At 37.1% G+C, this 19,208-nt stretch overlaps 1 protein-coding gene across 1 annotated transcript; it reads left to right on the top strand.

Annotated features, from left to right (window-relative positions):
• Positions 1–476: 476 nt before the first annotated feature.
• LOC116174084 (DNA-binding protein D-ETS-3) lies at positions 477–16,890 on the top strand. Its single transcript, XM_031491879.1, has 4 exons — positions 477–521; positions 6,399–6,588; positions 15,007–15,218; positions 15,917–16,890. The coding sequence occupies exons 1-4, from the start codon at positions 485–487 to the stop codon at positions 16,063–16,065; spliced, it is 588 nt and encodes a 195-aa protein (XP_031347739.1). The 5' UTR covers positions 477–484; the 3' UTR covers positions 16,066–16,890.
• The last annotated feature ends 2,318 nt before the right edge of the window (positions 16,891–19,208 follow it).

The raw sequence follows: 19,208 nt of genomic DNA, 5'->3' as shown, positions 1-19,208 counted from the left end.
AAAATATATTTACCTACACGTGTACCTATAGGTAATGAAATAAAAGTGCATGTCGCAACATCAATTCACCAATAAGTAACACGCTTAATTATTTTCAAGTGCTTTAATGCCCATTGTCATTTTCCCACATATTAAAAAACGTAACAATCGAAACAGAATGTGAACATTAGGACACGCACACGTATTGGAAATAAGTTATCTACCGCATATAATGAGTACAGTAACAAAGACTACTTTTCTTTAAGAGCGAAAATTGGAACACGAGGGTTGCAAGTTGAAAAACCCTTCACAAATGCAGTAAAAGGACCCTTTGATTGACCTAAAGAGGCGCTTTTGCTACCCAATTATTTACTACTGATGTTTACCACACACTAGAACTGACGAACTCAGACTTTATTAAAAGAGACGACGCTTTGCTTTAATTTCGTTGCCCTATCGATCGTTTTTAGTACTAATTCCTCTCTTTCTTACAGATCCTTATCAAATGTTTGGACCAACGAGCAGTCGACTGGCAAGTTCAGGTAAGAAATTATAGTAGCATTATCATGCAACTGTAACTAATAAGTTTCCTTTGTACGTATATTACCTACAGAAAAGGGAAAATCGTTTCATCATAGAAAAAGAAACGCTATCCCGAAATTAGGAAATCCGCGGACACGCTAATCTAAAAACTTATTACGTTTGGCATTTTAAATCAAAAATAATAACGCAATTCTCTAAATACAAAATGAAAGATCGCATGTTCGAACAAATTCAAATCAAAAATAAACTACGCTAATTATACACCGGTGACGTGTGTGGTCACGTGCCAATGAGTTTGTGTTTAGAGTAAGTTTGTCTAAGGGTAGCAGCGGTCGCCCCCCATGTGAAACAAAAGTTAAATGAGTTCAGAAAGCTATCATTATATAAGCATTAGGTAGTAATATAATGATTTAATGACATTTAGCGCAGTTTTTTCACTTTATTTGAACCGTAAATCTGGCGTACACACCCTTATTGACCCCCCAGTAATTGCTCATTTGACTAATGTTTCTTTTGACGGAAGTAATTTTGTTAACGATTTTTTTTTCGAACGAACGAAAATTGCGAGGCTAATTATCGCCGTACAGTCGCGACCGTAATTATTTAACGTCTATCTAAACGCAAAATCACCGTCGGAGATGTCTTAAATTTAAATAAAACTAATTTCACTTCGGCCCTCCGCGCTACTCGTAGCAAATAAAGGGAAACACAAAGGTAATGCGTGTCAAATAATGCGTGCACGGGCGAGACTTATGTACGACCAAATTTAGATGAATCGGATAACAAATAAAATATTATGGTAAAGTGGGAAAAAGATAAATTTATCCGGGAACAACGCGGCACAATACTCGATTTGATAATGTGCGGGCACAGATTTTCTCTTTGTTCTTACGCTTTTACGCAGTTTTGTTTTAAATATGTGCAGATATGAGGTTTGGAGCAAATATTACCCATAACAGTGTGAGATTTTATCACTCAAAAAGTTTATGAACGAAAAAGATATAGGCAACAAATTCTATAACAGAAACACTTGAAAAGTAAATGCAAAATAATAAATTACTTTAGGAGAATCTGGAAATAATAGTGAAAGTCTATTGTAACACATTCACACAAATGTATAGAGCTGTATGGGTTCTAAGCAATTGACATTGGTCCAAAGTTATAAAAAATTCTGTACTATAATATAATGTATAGGCAACCTTAGTTACATTCGCCGTTCAGGATCAGAAAAGCCGGTTGCGGAGACACCGTCGTGTTGCACCGGTCAAATACCAGATGTTGTGCTGGCAAATAAAATAAACGATCCACATCTTTTTTACACTTGTGTTTGGTGTTGACTTTAGGTCCTAGATCTGGGCCTCGTATCGACTAATTGGCTGTAATTAAGCGATGACGGTGAATAGGTACGCTCTGGAAGGCTGGGAGTATACAAGGACGCTTTCACGGTATCTTATTTTAGGTAACTCGCCGCAGTGGGGGGGGGGGGTTCTTGAAAAGAAATGTTCTGCTATCCTGTGATCAAATAAGACCGGCTAGGTTAACCTGGCATACACCCTTAAAAGGGTACATCGTATTAGGGAGCCAGTTGAGTCCCTCAGTAACAACGGAGGACGACGACAATTGTATTTGCGTCAGGTCGACTGATCTAAGCATAAATTCAAGAAATCAATGCAACACAATTAACGTGAAATCCGCAAGTTTATTTAACCTACCACAACTGACGTTACGGATAGTACAAGCGAATGGCCAATGAAGTTAAAACTAAAAGTAAAGTATAAATTGTGCGCTCTTGTGCAGATAACGCGCATTTTTTTTAACGAAATAGCTTTTGTTTTGACACCACCAATGGATATATTTCTTGCAGACGTCCCAATCGCCCTTTGTGAGTACCCTCTTCCGACAATCGATTCTTGAGGTATACGGGAATATATCCGATCACGATAAGAGGTCGAGGAGGAGAGCTATGGTTGGTAGAAATTAATTCCTTTCGTTGAGACGTTTCATTAGAGTACCATGAAGGATAAAACTAGTTGCACTCCCTCCCCCCTCTAGCCCGTACTTTGATACGAGGACAGGAAGAAGGGCAGTAGTTGGTAGAAAACGGTTCCTTTCGTTGAGACCTTTCATTAGAGTACCATGAAGGATAAAACTAGTTCCACTCCCCCCCTACCCCTCCTCCCGTACTTTGATAAGAGGACAGAAAGAAGGGCAGTAGTTGGTAAAAAAGATTCCTTTCGTTGAGACCTTTAATACAATGAGAGATAAAATTAAATTTTAACCCCCCCCCCCCCTTCAGGCCCCGTCGCTCACTGATCCTGAATAAGAGTCGCACGGGAAAGTTATAGTTTGTACAAACCAATTTATTAAGTTAAGACCTTTCATTAGAATACCATGAAGGGTAGAACATGTGTTTACCCCCTCCCCTCCGCCATTTTCTAAAGTTTAACTTGGCACCATTAAAGGCATGCGTATGCAAAATCTGAGACCAATTGGTTGTCGTATGTAAAAGTTATGCACGTTTTACTTTCAAAAACAGCATCTCAGGAGATAATTCGTAGGGGGGGGGGGGCTTTTTAGGCAGCGAAATTTGGTGGCCGTCTGGCACACCTTCAAGGTATAGGCTACCTACTGCAAAATATTCCAGAACTCTAGGACCATTCCCCTAGAAGTAGTTCGAAACGGCAGAAGTGGGTCCGGACGGACGGACGGACGGACAAAACGCAAACAATACCACATTTTTTTTAATTCTTAAAAAAAAATTCTTAAAAAAATGCGCTAAAAAAAGTACATACTTTATTGAGTAGCATTTGTTATTACTAACCCAACGATATACGTCATACACAGAAGAAACTAAAGTTGGAAACTGTTGGTTTCAACAGCATGGTGCCACCGCGCACAACGACTAATCGTTCGAGAATACCTATCAGACAAAGGTTCTGAACAATGAAAAAGTTCTCCGTGATTCAAAAGGTGTAGATATAACACCTCGAGGGAAGTGATTTGGAGAAATTCAGCACCCCTAACCGCCTCCAAAAGTGGAAAGAATTAATTAACAATAATTTGTAAGTAATTAGTACCTTATGGAAAACTGGGTACGAAATAGACAAAATTTAACACTTTATCTAGGTCGTAATTTGGACTCGATTAAAGACAAAACTAACCACTTACACATGAAACAAATTTATTCAACGTCAATAAATCAAATAACTGAAAAAATGAATGGCACTCAGGGCCAGATAACACACCGCGTAACAAGCGATCGATTTAACAAATTAAATTTTAATAAAGTTTTAATTACCTTTTCAAGAAACAGACCCACTAACACGTAACACAGAAACGCTGATGATGCTACAGAACTTCACTTCTTTGACCTCGCTTAAAACTGGACGACGCTGACTTCGTTGTAATTACAATTATAGTATAGGCCCCTTGATGGTGAAAAACTCCCTTTAACTGGTAAGACCTTAAAGAAAGGTTCCTCTTCAGGGACAAACTCTCGATACCCACAGCGCTCTGGCTAAACTTCTTAGTAAGTGGGAAAACACACTTTACTTAACGTTCACTTTCATCACGACGGAAGCAAAATGCTCTAGCTTTCTCCTACACAATTTTACGATTAAACAAGACAGATTGTCTTTTCAAATACGCTCAAAAGCGGCAGTAGGTCAAATACCAAAACAAACGGCTACCTTTCAACGTCCACCCGCAAAAAAGCAACTAGTAACGTCCGTCTCCTTTATTTAAAGCATTTTCTCTTTCTCACTTCCGTTCCTCCTTCTTTAGCAAAATGTTGCGCCTCCGAAATACATAATAACATCCGCTTACTTCAGCGATAATACGCGCTTATCTTGAAACGAATTAACTTACGCAGCAATAAGGACTCTTATCGCAAACGACCGGAGATAACTTTCCTGTATAGATTAGATTAGTAAAATCTGCACAATTAAAAAATTTAAAAATATACAAGATATTTAGAAAACTATTCTGCAGAACCTAACACTGTTCTTCTGTTGGATTGCAGTATTTCACTTAATTTTATTATAATATTGCAAGTAGGTGGATAGGGTATAGCGACCCTGTCACCGATGTTTTCGTTCCAATTGCCGTTTTTAATTTTGGTTGATTGTTGTTAAATAGGCGAAAAAAGCGAAAAAAAAATGTGATTTGGCTTAAAGGACCTATATCTCGATGAGCTCTTTTTGAGTCAGTCTTGTCTTATAGGTTATTAAAACTCCACTTTTTAAGACTCCGATACAGTGGGGTTTTCCGTACAAATACCGCCGAGAATGTGGTATTTTATGTTTGTATCTTCAATTTCGCGGTGTAATATAGTGTGTTCGACAGAATAGGGTCACCTCAATATCTCATTTATTTGGGGAGATTCGAAAAAATGGTCAAACACACTGGTTATTCCGAAAATAGATCCAACTTTTGTTTTTCAAATGCAATATGCCTGTCTTTTTAAGACCTATCTATTTACTGTATGACAACATACAATATGCATATGGTTGATATACAAAAAAATGAAGAAACTCGTCATTCAATATTTAGAAAACTTACGAAATCTTCCATGCCGTTCGTGGTCAGGATGCGCAGTTTATTAGTTCCACCAATTTAGTTTATTTACTGGAATAGTTACCATCTTTAGAAATTTTGTGTGTTAACTGATGTTTCTTTAAACTATATTTAAAATTGTTTGAGTAGTCACACTGACCACATTTTAAATCTTTATATGTCTTGTGTATTAACAGATGTTCCGCAATATAGAAATGTCCAAAAATACCCTTATAACTTAGCGCTTTGACACCCAACAAAAGCATTGTCTCAAACTTTTACCGGTAGCCGTTTTATTCATAATGTTATTAGCACCTCGTATAAACAAATTAGATGCACAACTTTGATTAATAAAGTGTTTTCTTAACGTAACTTTCCATTCCAAATATAACGTAACGAAATTTTTTGCACCTTTGACCCCAACTCTTTCGTGGTAATCATTTATTTAAACGCGAGCACAATAATCCCATAATGTACCAAAACAATATCACGTACGACTACAACGTGACGTTTCGACTCTTATCTACTTGTTCACTCGTTTCTTATCTGAATGTGATCCATTTTATTGCATATTAGTTCCGCTCTCTTTCCCTATGGAACCATTTAGTTCATGCCAAATTGACGTTTGTGTCTTGTTGTATTCAATTCTACTTTTTAAAGGGCAGAAATACGTATATTGTCTAATATTAGGTATACTTGCACAACATAGATTAAATTTCTATTGTACCAATTTTTGAAAAACTGAACCAGGAACATTTCCCAATGGCAGCAAATTTAATTTAATTGATTTCTGATCAAGTGGAGCAGTTAATGAGGAGGTAATTGTCAGATTTCAATTTATGTGCAAATGCAAAAACGGTAAATTATACCTTTGCAAGTATGGCGATGACATTTTATCGCAAGCTGTTAATGAACGAGTTACGAACAATAAGAATTAATAACTATAAAGAAATGTGTCCAAAACATGTGTTAGAGTTTCCGACTTCCAGGTGCATGTTGTTAAATCACAGAGCCGTGCGTTTGTTTCCTTCCGCCACATTTACAAGTTAAATCACATTTGAATTTGTAATTTAGCAACTGACAAAAACATGATTACTAAATTATACCGAACGCCAAATTAATATATTCCATCCGTGTAGGTATATACTGCGCTATTACACTCAAAATATGACCACATTTAATAACTTTAAATCACGAAATTTCGCGATAATCTTCGTAGTTATGGACAGGGGAAATTGCCCTAACCCGGCCCTTTCTAATTGTTTATTTAACACGTAAGCTTGCAATTTTAATTCATAAATTTCAAAGTGTGATTGTTTCAGGTTCGGGCCAGATACAACTTTGGCAGTTCTTATTAGAATTATTAAGCGACTCGTCGAACGCGGCCTGCATTACGTGGGAAGGAACAAATGGAGAATTTAAACTCACCGATCCCGACGAAGTTGCGCGAAGATGGGGAGAGAGGAAATCAAAACCTAACATGAACTACGATAAACTATCTAGGGCGTTAAGGTTAGTTCCATTAGTATAACTAGAATTTGAACATATCTAAAAGCTTAATCTTTGAGGTGCAAAAAAATCTTGACCCCAACTTGATTAAACAGAATCTGAAATAGCCATTTTTGGCGTTCGATGGGTACCACCGCATTGTATGTTGCCTAATTTCCGTTTGTACTTTTCTTCGAATGGAACTTATTCTACAGTAGTTACTGACGGAGGAATGCAGACGAATACTTACACGTCGATAATAAATCACATTAGTCTACGCACTTTCCAATTTGCAACTTACTGACTCCTGCAATTAAATTTGAAAAATAAACACTACTCAACTGGTCCAGCACGAAGTGGTTGAGTATATTAATTTAAAAAATTCTCCTCCTTGTTCTACATACACCAAAATACTAACTCCTTTGTCGTGATGGGGTATTAAAGATAAAGTAAAATTATCGATAAGGTTGGCTAGTAACCAATTTGAATTGTGTTCAGTCTTAGTCTTAACATAGATGTCAAAGTGATAAATAACGAAATGCACGTTGAAATTTTTCATAGAGTTCCATAATTTGTGCTTCCAATTTTAGACAACATAAATTGTTAGGTGAAGTGTGGTGAAGGTGCGTTACAAGCCCTTTATTAATCAATTTGAAGTCTTATTGTTCCAAATGATTTCTAATTTCTGTACTTCCCATTGAATCAAAATGCAACATATCCACGTCACATTTTCGACAAACCTGGATGCCATTATAGAAATCGACAATCAAAATGACGTCACCCTACACACGGTCCGTCCAATTTACGTTTTTAAAATCATCAACAGAAAGATTAATAGTTCGGTAACGCAATCTCTGACCGAATAAAAAACTTCTATTTCGGTCCAATTCGGGGGCAAATAGCATTTGTCATATTACAGTGGGCCGATCGCGTTTTCTAGTTTCGCCTACGGGATCGATTCAAGTACTCGTCTGGTTCGGTTTCGCAGTAACCAAGTCAAAGGTCGTAGCCGACGTTGTGTTGGGGAATCGCGAAATAGGGGAACGACGGGGCCCGAATCTCATTGCTGTGTTCATTTGTAGCAATTAGTGGCCGATATCGGCTAATGCAGTTCGCTCGTCAGTTTTTCCATTTCAGGACGTGATTGTATAACTGATCAAATACAATTTCATATAAACGCATTTTATCGTCTCGTTCCATTTCCGCTACCGCCGCGATCAATTGCTATAATTTTTAATTAGGGGTTAAATTGCTTCGCCAAGAAGATGGGTGGACACAAGTGAAATACGATTATTTTCCACTCAAGATTTCCGACTATGTTTACGTTTCCATACAATGCTTTTAGGGTTACGAATGTTGAAGCCAGACACTCAAAGAGTGGTTTAGGATTAGTAATATTTTACGAATGAAGGATTTTCAGTAAAAGTTGAATGAATTCGAAAGACTATTTTAAACATTGTCAAACCGCATCATGATGGGCGACAGGTAATCTCAAAGTTCTCCGTCTAATATGAACGTAAAAAGACCTAATCAGATACTGCCGATACATAAATATAAGATTTGTAGTTGGATGATTCACGAGCTCCTAAAGCGAGTTCATGATTTTGGACTTTCTGTCCGTCCGTCCGCGATAACTCACGAACGGTTTCGAATTCTGTTTTCAGTATTATTTTTATCATCATCCAAGGAACTGATTAAATTTTCAGTGACCTCACTATATTTTTTACCAGTTTATAAATGAAATGTCTAAAACTCTTGAGAGGTTTAACGCGTGACTCAGATTCAGACTCAAAATTCAGACTCAGATTCAGATTCAGACTCAGATTCAGATTCAGACTCAGATTCAGATTCGGAGTCAGATTCAGACTCAGATTAAGATTCAGACTCAGTTTCAGACTCAGATTCAGACTCAGCTTCAGACTCAGCTTCAGACTCAGATTCAGATTCAGACTCAAATTCAGACTCAGATTCAGACTCAGATTCAGACTCAGATTCAGACTCAGATTCAGACTCAGATTCAGACTCAGATTCAGACTCAGATTCAGACTCAGATTCAGACTCAGATTCAGACTCAGGTCCAGACTCAGATTCGGACTCATAATCAAACTCAGATTCGGGCTCTGATTTAGGTTCAGATTCAGACTCAGATTCAGACTCAGATTTAGACTTGAATTCAGGCTCAGATTCAGATTGAGTTTAAGATTCTGGCGTAGATTAACAGCCAGATTGAAACTAAGGTTTAGATTTAGACGATTCAGACTCAATCCCAGATACTCAGATTGAAACTCATATTCAGACTCCTCAACTTTCCGATTCAGATTCGGACTCGCTTTCCGGTGCAGATACAGACCCTTGATTCAGACTCAGGCTTAGATTCAGACACACATTTAGATTCAGCCTAAGATTCAGACGCAGATTCAGAATTAGAATCAGATTCTAACTCAAATTTAGATTCACTCAGACTCAGGTTCAGACTCGGGTTCAGACCCAGGTTTAGACTAAGATTCAGGTAATTCATACTAGCATGTACAGCACTCTTATATTCCGGGGGTTGTAACTTTCGAAATACAACGAACCTTTTTATTTCTTTGATAGATTATGTATAAATTATCTATAACCAACCCTTAAGTAGCCCTTCAATAATAAATTAATAATAATTTAGACTTAGAGATTAACAGTGCTATAATCAGTCAGATGCAGGCCCAGACTGCAACTCATATTCAGTCTCACACTCTGACTCGCCTTTCGATTCAGATATAGACTCACCTTCTGGTGCAGACACAGACCTTTTATGCAGACTCAGGCTCAGATTCACTCACATTTATATTCAGTCTAAGATTCAGACGCAGATTCAAAATCAGATCAGACTCAAATTTAGATTCAGACTCAGACTCAGCTTCAGACTCACATTTAGATTCGGGCTAATATTCAGACGAAGATTCAGAATCAGGAATCTAACTAGATTCAGACTCAGCTCAGGTTCAGACTCAGATTCAGGCTCAGACTCACCTTCCGATTCAGATTGAGACTCACCTTTCGATGCAGACACAGACCTTTGATTCAGACTCAGGCTCAGATTCAGAATCAGATCAGAGTCAAATTTAGATTCAGACTCAGACTCAGGTTCAGACTCTGATTCAGGCTCAAATTCAGACTCACATTTAGATTCAGCCTAAGATTCAGATGAAGATTCAAAATCAGAATCAGATTGTAACTGAAATTTAGATTCAAACTCAGACTCAGATTCAGGCTCAGACTCACTCAGATTCAGACCCTGATTCAGACTCTGATTCAGATTCAGAGCAAGATTCAGATTAAGATTGGACTTTCTGTCCGCCCGTCTGTGATAAGTCACGAACGGTTTCGAATTCGTTTTCAGTATTATTTTTATCATCACTCATGGAACTGATTAAATTTTCAGTGACCGCGCTATATTTGTTACAAGTTTATAAATTAAATGTCTAAAACTCTTATGTACTGACCATACGGTGTTTTAAAGGTTGCTAAGTAACCTACTTCAAATATGACGTATGAAACTATCATCTTGGGCTGAAATAACGATATTCTTAGGTGGCTTTCTGTAAATGCATATCCTTCATATGTGCCCAGCATTATTGATGCGTTTAAGACGATTCATCAATCGCCAACAACTTTTCATATTCTTTGTAATAGGCTGTACTGGATTTTGTAAGTACCGACTTTTCTTCTGTTTGTGCCACAAACCACTGAGTTTTGAACCGAATTCATTTTATTTTTAAAGACTGATTTTTACAAACAAACTTCAAATAACATTTCCATGATAATCATGGGATTTCGAATAAGCAACCCACTTAATCAGAAATGTATTCAATGTATCGATATGATTTTACCTAATTTCCCTAACTTTTAAATTATATTGCAGGTAAAATAAACAATACTATAAGAAACACGTGAACAATTAGTCTTTAAAGCACTTGACCTCCGATGACCTTGAAAGTGAGTGCCAGTGAGCATTTTATTGACCTACTTTCTAAGGTCACCGCCACGTGGCATGCGACCTTCACCTTGACCTAATTTTCAAGATCATCGCAAGATCGCCATCGACCTTGAATTGGTTCAAGTTTGGCATCGTATATTCAGAAAAATGGAGTATATATAAGACCAAAAAAAAAGAAGTCATTGACCTCGAAAATGAAATATGACACCACAAAAAATTGGGGATGTTCACCTTTGTTGATTTTAAAATGAAATATGAAGAAATAAGGTCATTAAATTGTGATCACCTGGAAAATGAAACATTGGGCGCAAAGTTGCACTGGTACTCGAGGGTGGATGATGGTGCAAAATGAAGAAGTTCGTAAATCCTTTTATTTAACAAACCGAAACTGAATCCAGATTATCAATTAACTTAAAAATAAGCCACTGATACATACTCGTACTTGTACATACAGTAACTCAAAGTTACTTGACATCGGAGCCCAAAGGATCTTAGATGTATGCGCCGTTTGGTGAACTAAAAGACTAAATTGAATAAAAGCATCCACACGCTTCTGGAATTTATTAAAATTACAATAGCTATAAATTTGTAATCACTGTACCATTCTGGTACACACCACAAAACTTGAGTGGTTGACCTTTGCACTTTGAACGGCAACCAACACTTGGACTATGCCCAGGGAGCAAATTTTGGACTTTGGAAATGTCGACCAACCTTTGGACTTTGAACGACGAGCAACCTTTAGACTTTGAACGGTGAACAACTTTTGGACTTCCTCGCCAGGAAGAGAGCTAGATTTATCCTATAGAATTATACATGAGTTGATTCCTATATGGTTATCGCTAACAAATGTGTTTTAAAATTGGGTTTGTACTTGGTGACAAAATCACACCGATCACATTTTAAATCCGTGGCAGGGTCCACGTCTTGACAAATATTACATGTGAATAGCTTTTAGAATGGATTTATGTTATCTTCATGGTAATAAACCACACTTTTAGAAAACATTGACACTACGTGTAGCAAAATTTTTGTTGGTCAAATACGAGGCTTTTGGAATGACAACTAATCTGTCAGTTCCACCGAAAGCAAATAATGGAAAATGCCTCTCACCGTCCAAATACCCGTGTAGGGTCACTTGTTTTTTGGAGACACCTATATTTTTGGTGTAGCGCAACATTTACCGGCATTAATCTATCCTCATATATTAGAGACATTGCAAAATTTTAATAATTCAACACATAACGAGTTACATTTCAGGGTGGGGCACCCTCTAACATTTGACTGTTTACGTTAATGTTAGATTTTTTTACAAAAACGTATCCACGGCAAACTCAACTTTACTAAAATTACGTTCATTAGTAGAATGGACTTATATTCGTTTCTTTACCTAAAAATTAAAAAATGACACCTTGATGGCAAATAACTACTGAAATCAAAATATTGACGTATATTGAAATTGAAATCAACCAATTCGATCTTCCTCTATGGTCGTAAAAAACAAAATCAAAAAATCCAGTTTCCAGAATTTACTATCGTACGTGGCCATGGTCACGGTCTATTTCACTGTGTTAAATAACCCCCTTAAACCTTGTATTATATTGATATCTATATTAGAAGATTTTCGGCACTTAATATTGAATTCAAAATGGAAAACAGTTTACACACAACAACAGAAAATGAAACAGGCGCGGTTTAGAACACAAACTGTCAGTCGTCAAATTTCTTAAAGGAAACGGTCCGTATTGAATATAGATCCAAAAATACGCATTACCTTATTGATACGCCGTCTAAAATTACCTCCGAGTCGTCCAACCTTGGAAAAAGCCTGGATCAGGCTCGGGATCAGGAGACCTTTTCTCTCACGACGTTGCGTACCCAATGACTGCTGTACTACCATACTTATTTATCACGAACTTGAGCTTATCAAGCACCTGACGGCGACTGAATTTTGTCACGATATTTTAAAAAATACCATTACGATTTTTGATACCTCCAATAGGAAAAAAAAGTTTATTCTATTGGAATATTTTAAAATGTCACCTATAGTAGAATTCACATTCAGATGGCAGCGTTACAGAGATATCGAAATGCTTTCTATATGTTGCCAAAGTCTTTAATCGTAGGTTATGATCCGACTCTCATAAAAGAGTAATACTTTCACAAAATTAGCAAAACTTACAATGGCAACGCTGTTATCCTATACCCGTGTGCTGCCATCTGAATGTGAATAGCAACTGTCGACAAAAAAAAACACGTAAAAGTCACAATTATGGATGGATAATCCTATTCTATAGCACACACTGCTTCTCCTGGCTATTTATGCCAAAACTGGTTAAGATAATTTCAGACAGGATTATGCGATCAAAGAAAGCAGTGGCTTGATTGTTGTATGTGAAAATCGATACTGCAATCTTCCTCTAGAACCCTAGTTTGTTGAACCGTCTAGTAGCGTAAAAATGTAGTATGTTCAAACTTCAAAATTCTACTCGTCAAATTTCTAGAATGGCACAATCCCTATTCAAATACAAATACAAAAATGCAAATTACTTCATTTATATGGTGCCTAAATACACCCCGCGAGCAGTTCAATTTTACACAGCTCTATTTTAGGACTTGGAATGGTACCAAAAAGAGATTATACCTAGTAGGGACAACTGTATTCCGCTAGGTGGCGATATTGTAGCAGTTATTAGCAAAGGTAATAAACTCCACCTTAGAGAGAGACACCATTAACTATTTATTATTTATTTCAATAATCATAATAAATGCCGTTAAGTTTTAGGTATCCGTAGGATCTATTGTGTATAAACTACCAAAGTGTACCTATTAATTGGTCGAAGTAAGTGCAATGGGCGGGGCTAGATGAGGGGCAAAGATTTTAAATGAGATTCAATCCCACATAGCTTTTTATCAAAATTGTATTGACAATTATTGGCAAAAATGGTACATCTGACGCAAATGTTTGTCATTATGTGTGAAAATAGCTATTTTCAATTTTTGTTTTACACCTATTTATTACTTATGATTTCATAAATTTCAAAGTCATTTCTTGAGTAAAGTTTCTATTTTTTTCAAATTATGTAAACATATAGTTCACTCATATACATCGTCCTTAACCAGTGTGCCAAATTTCATGAACTTTCAATGATTCATTTTTCTTCTAGAATTGAACAAAGAATACATTATTTCGCATAGGCGGTTTAAACGTATACAACAACCTTAACCCTGGCTCGCACCGAAAGGCGGTCGTCTCTGGTTACAATCTCCTACTAAATGCACACCGTTGCATAGTTCAATAATGTACATCAACATTATAAGGTCTTTATCTTTGCTAGTTTGCTTTTCTGTAGAAATTGATTTAAATTTGCCAGTGATACGTCTTTCAATTGCCATATAGCCCTATTTATAAACTGGCGAATGAACATCTACGGAAATTCGGTCAGTTTATGCACAATTCACTTTAAGTTATTGAAAAAACCGATTGATCTTTGTACCAATATCGTGTAGATTTTTCTTCTGAAGAAGACAGAACAAATGTTAAAAGAAGACAGAGTCACCTGGAAGGTTTAGCCGTTTATATTTTCGATAGGATAAGTCGAGTAGACTAGATACGACCAAACTCAATTTCCGCTTTTGCAATGCAACTTGTTCTTAAAGAATTGGTTGTCACCAGGGTTATCACTCTAACCCGAACGGTTTAACTGGATTGATTTAACGATGGGCGAAAGATTACTCTTGTGCTTTACTGACTGGCTAACCATTACTTCCCCATACGGGTTCCCTGGCCCTTTTGATACCAAGGCTTCCACGAGAGTCCCCATCTTAGCTACTCCCTAAATTTTCGTTCTCTCAAGAAACTGACACTGAGCTCAACGACGGCTCAAGACACAAAATTCACGGTTTTCGAACTTACCAATTCCCCCTAATCATATTTTCAGTGCTTCTTTATCAATAAAAGTATGTGGTTTATCTGGGTTTATCTGTACTGTACTTCTCTCTCTTAACCTGAGCTAATCAGCAGAGCAGAGTAGTACAGGAGACCTGAACATCAGATCCAAGTACGGGGGGCGTCCGCCCACCCTCCACGAGACAGGTGAAACAGCAACCACATATTTAACCAACGTCAAAATACAACAGAAACCTGAAGCAATTAGGATCATACCTTAAATTTTAACTAATCGATGTGAAATATATTCAAGCCGTATCGCTCAAAGAAGCTCCTCGCAAAATATTAAGAATCGTACGTGACTGTAAAGGTAAATTGAAAGTCGGTGCCAGTAAAGGACGACTATATAATTTCCGGATCGGACTGCAGATATAATTGCGAAATCAATAAGTACGGCGGCGGCGGAATCCGGAGGATGTAACAGTCTCCGGAGTCCTCGAGACCCGGAAAATTCGGAATATCCACACCGGACGTGGTCCATACGTACCCCGTTAATTTCTAATTTTCTTTTTTCCAGATACTACTACGACAAGAACATTATGACGAAAGTGCACGGCAAGAGGTACGCGTACAAGTTCGACTTCCAAGGTTTGGCGGCGGCCACGCAGCCGGCAACGAGCGATCCTAGCAGCTATAAATATCAAAGCGAGCTGTTTATGAGCTCTTATCATCACAGTGCAAAATTGGGAGGTTTCATGAGTCCGCACGCGGGGATTCCGAATTCGACAGGTAGGTCGCTCCGAAACGAAAAAAAAATTAACATGCAAGTCGCGTCTAAGTGGAAAACGTGGCCTCTCGTAACACGTACGTAGCAACACTTGCACCCCCCTTAATGACGTAATGCTCTGATTGTGTATTGTTTCGCCCCTCAAGAGCGCATTACTCGTCATTTAATCGACCCCTCCCAAATAAGAATATTGTTAACAAACTACCCTAATGTCATTTACTACATTTCGCGAACATCAGAAATCACTTTTAATGGCTATTGCGGAATAGCGATTTCGCAGTCGAGCGAAAGTAGGTGTGCCGTTGCGAATTTTAATCTAATGTGCTATACACCTAATTCGGATGAAGGAAAGTGTAAAGTAAACAAGGAGAAGTTGGGGCTGCATTTGTCACTTGTCATCGGCAGTCTACCTAACATTTGAATAGTAAACATAAAGCGTTTCTTAAGTTTTGAATAAACATGGGGGGTGAAACTAATTTGTATGCTTTTCTTGTAACGTAACATCTTCCAGATTAAATGCATATTTTGTAAATCATCGCTACACCCCATAAATTACACCAAATTGCCTTTCTATGATGACGGAACAAATGAATTGCATTAACGCGCCACATAAATTCAGTCTGCCGTGATGAGAGGGTGTAGATCATAGGCGGCTTTGTCTCCCGAAACAATAAGGGACTAAAACACATTTTTGTTTTAGCTTCCATTTTTCCATCACCTGGTTCCTATTGGAGTAATCCAAGCGCTAATCTTTACTCAAATATTGCGGCGACAACGCATTCTATCAGTCATCATCCAGGTCCTCATCTAGGAGCGCCGCCCTTAGGCTCATATCCACATTACGCATGACCTGCTCCTTGTGTTTCACCGGGATCGGATTGGAGTAAACGATTGCCTGTGTGAACAACATTCCAATTGTTTCACGAACACTGAGTGAGATAATGCGCGAGAGAGTCAATGTTGTTAAAATTACCTAAGAATAGTTTAGAATAGAGGAAATGTGTATAATTATAAACTATTGTACCTAATTTGCCAATCTCTCGTAGTTATAGAAGGACGTAGAAGACTGTAAGTAGAAATAGAGGTGTCCTGTTCATATATCTTTTCTAGTCAGAACCAAAAAGAGATATTTTTGGCAATATGGTAATCGTATATCAGTGCAATCAGTATAATGTGTTTGTAAAATTTGAAATATTAAGATAAGTACACGAACTGCAACCCGCGGTACTGTGATATATAATACACAAAAATATATTTTTAGTCTATTTTCTAAATACTCCAGCTTTCCGTTCATTGTACTGGGAGTTACCTTATCATTAACTCGAATTTCGGCGCGTAAATCAGAATTTTAATTGTAAACTCTCGGTAGACTCGTTTATTTTTGTTTATTCATATTTGTGATCCTAGTTTCCTATTTGTAAATATTATTAATTTTAGCTAATTGTTGTACTGCTTCAGCATTAAACCATACCAAAGATGGTTTTTTTCTTTAAAAGTCACCAAAGTTATAAACGATAATAAAAACCAAAAAATATCAACTGTAATACTAGTCCTATGTAATAAATGTCGAATGTATACCAGGGCCATAATAATGACACCATTTAACAAAATGGTTACCAGGGAGAATGTATAAATGTTATGTATTTATTATATAAAATAGATAAATAAACAATGTTCGGTTTGTTTTATATGAAGTATTACTCTTTTATTCCTAAGATAATTTTATTATTTTCAAATTGTTTAAGTCAATGGATTTTTAATTTGGCCATCTATATTTTGCGAATGACCTGTTAATTATCCGAAAAAAGTCAGCGCCAGTCTGACGGGCGATAACACAATCTTAAGGTCGTTTACGTTACCAAAACAATTGAACCAGAGTTACTCATAGTGATGATAATGAGAAGCGTGAACTAAGCGATCTTGAAATCTTGTGGGTTGTGATAGATGGCTTGATTCGGTCATGTAGGCGCATAAAAAATGCCTGCTTTAAACCCATCAGCCCCATTTTTCAGGCGTGTTAAAAAATTAAAAAGGGTAGGGACGCGTCCAGGAGAGATATTAATAGGGCATTCAGTTTTGGACCAGAGCGTCAAGTACGTGGTCGAAAATAATAACCTTCGAGCACTAAGCGGGCAACCGTCAGCGGGAAAACCAAGTTCATTCAATTCGCGTTTGAGCCTCGGTGGATCTCAAATTAGAAAAACAAGAAAGTTAGTGCAAAAGCCGCCCGTCAGTTCAAAATCGGCGGGCTATAAACAAACGATGCGAAAAACCCTGTACAAATACAAATACGTGGCTAATTTTAAAATAAATCTATGAAAAAACCGTTTTAGTGATAATATGTACGTAAGTTTATATTTGGTATGTAAAAAAAAACATTACCAAACGAAGATTTAACGCAGTTAGTTATATCGCGATTTCATTGGAAAATAAATGAACCGGACGTTTCGTGAAAGAATTATCGTGGAAATTCAATAAAAATAAATCATCAATTCCAGAAAACGCTATAATTAAGGTAACGAAATTTTTTTTATTTAGATTCAAGATAACTATCGGCTGTCTAAAAAAATGCGTTAAATTTATTGAGAGTAATCAGAAAAATTCTTAAATGCCAGCTCAACAAAGAGTGTAAAATTTTTTATTTTAAACATTACATGAAAGTGTCAAATTTGCGCAAGGTAATTGCATTAAAATTTGTTGTTAGAATTCTTTAAAATATTAAAAGGAACCACAAATTTTTATTGTATCTTTATTGTAGAATAAAAATTTGTGGTTCCTTTTAATATTTTAAAGAATCTAAACGAACCCAAAAATGGAGAACTTCATTACATATATTGTTTTTAGAACTCCGTCAATATTTCGGACCACTGTCATTTCCTGTAAGCGCCATATACCACGCATACCAGCCTTGACGTAGGGTAATTCTCAATCTAGTCAACTTCTATTGAGATTGTTGACCACCGCCACTAATGGCGAATAATATGAAACATTATATCAGCTTTATCATGTTTAGAATAGGAAAACTAGAAAATAGTGGAGCGTTTGTTAATACGCCACCAACTACAGCATTTTAACCTGAACTGAACCTTTATGCCAAGAATAACTCCACGGACACAAAAAAGGAAGCCTTTTATGTACAGGCTGTAAAACGATATAACTACCGACTAAATAGCATGGGATTTTATGACCTTCCTCTCGCTTGGTTGTGGAAGAAATTATCAAAATTTATAACGAAGTCATTTTATTTGTAAACCCTTGTAAAGGGGTTGTACATTTCCTATGTCAGCTTATCAGATGTTGCCTGCAGCCGTCCGACCCCTTTGAAAGTGAAACCGCTTCTTTGATCCCCTCTTGTTTGTGCTCCCCCTTGTCTCCTATAAAAGCATGCATTTGTATTTCACCAGAACTCATAACCTGATATTACTCTCAACCAGAAACTTCCTCCTGTGTGTTCCAGACTCGAAACATATTCCTATAGGTAGTCTAGACCATAGAATATCTCGAGTGTACACCAGAGGAGAATTTATCCCTGTATGTGCGTTTCAGGCCCGAGCATAATCCTGTGTATTCCACACTGAAATCACTCACCCACCAGGAACGAGATTATTCCAGGCCAGAAACTTATTCCCGACCAGATTTCATTATTTCTGTTTCCGAGTTATTCCAAACCAGAGTGTAACAGGTGGACGCCAAATAAAACGGTAACTGGTAAAAAAGTTTAAGACCATTAATTCGTGCTTTTGCTGGCTGTTTATTTCTTTCTTATTTCTTGCAACCTCGCATCTTGAAAAGTATAAGTTGTAATCAGAACAACCCGTTCTAAAAAATTTTACGGGCGAGGGGATGTTGAATAATTGCATCGACAGTTTCTATTAGGAAATAACGTTGTAATGGATATTACAAATGATTCTTTTACTCTGTTCTAGCTCTCGTTATTCTGCATATATCCTAAATAACTTGGGTAGTGGTTCATGTTATGTAAGTATAATATA

The sequence above is a fragment of the Photinus pyralis genome, unplaced genomic scaffold, assembly GCF_008802855.1.
Source record: "Photinus pyralis isolate 1611_PpyrPB1 unplaced genomic scaffold, Ppyr1.3 Ppyr1.4_LG6, whole genome shotgun sequence".
Lineage (NCBI taxonomy): Eukaryota > Metazoa > Arthropoda > Insecta > Coleoptera > Lampyridae > Photinus > Photinus pyralis.
This window is presented reverse-complemented; position numbering and strand designations above follow the sequence as displayed.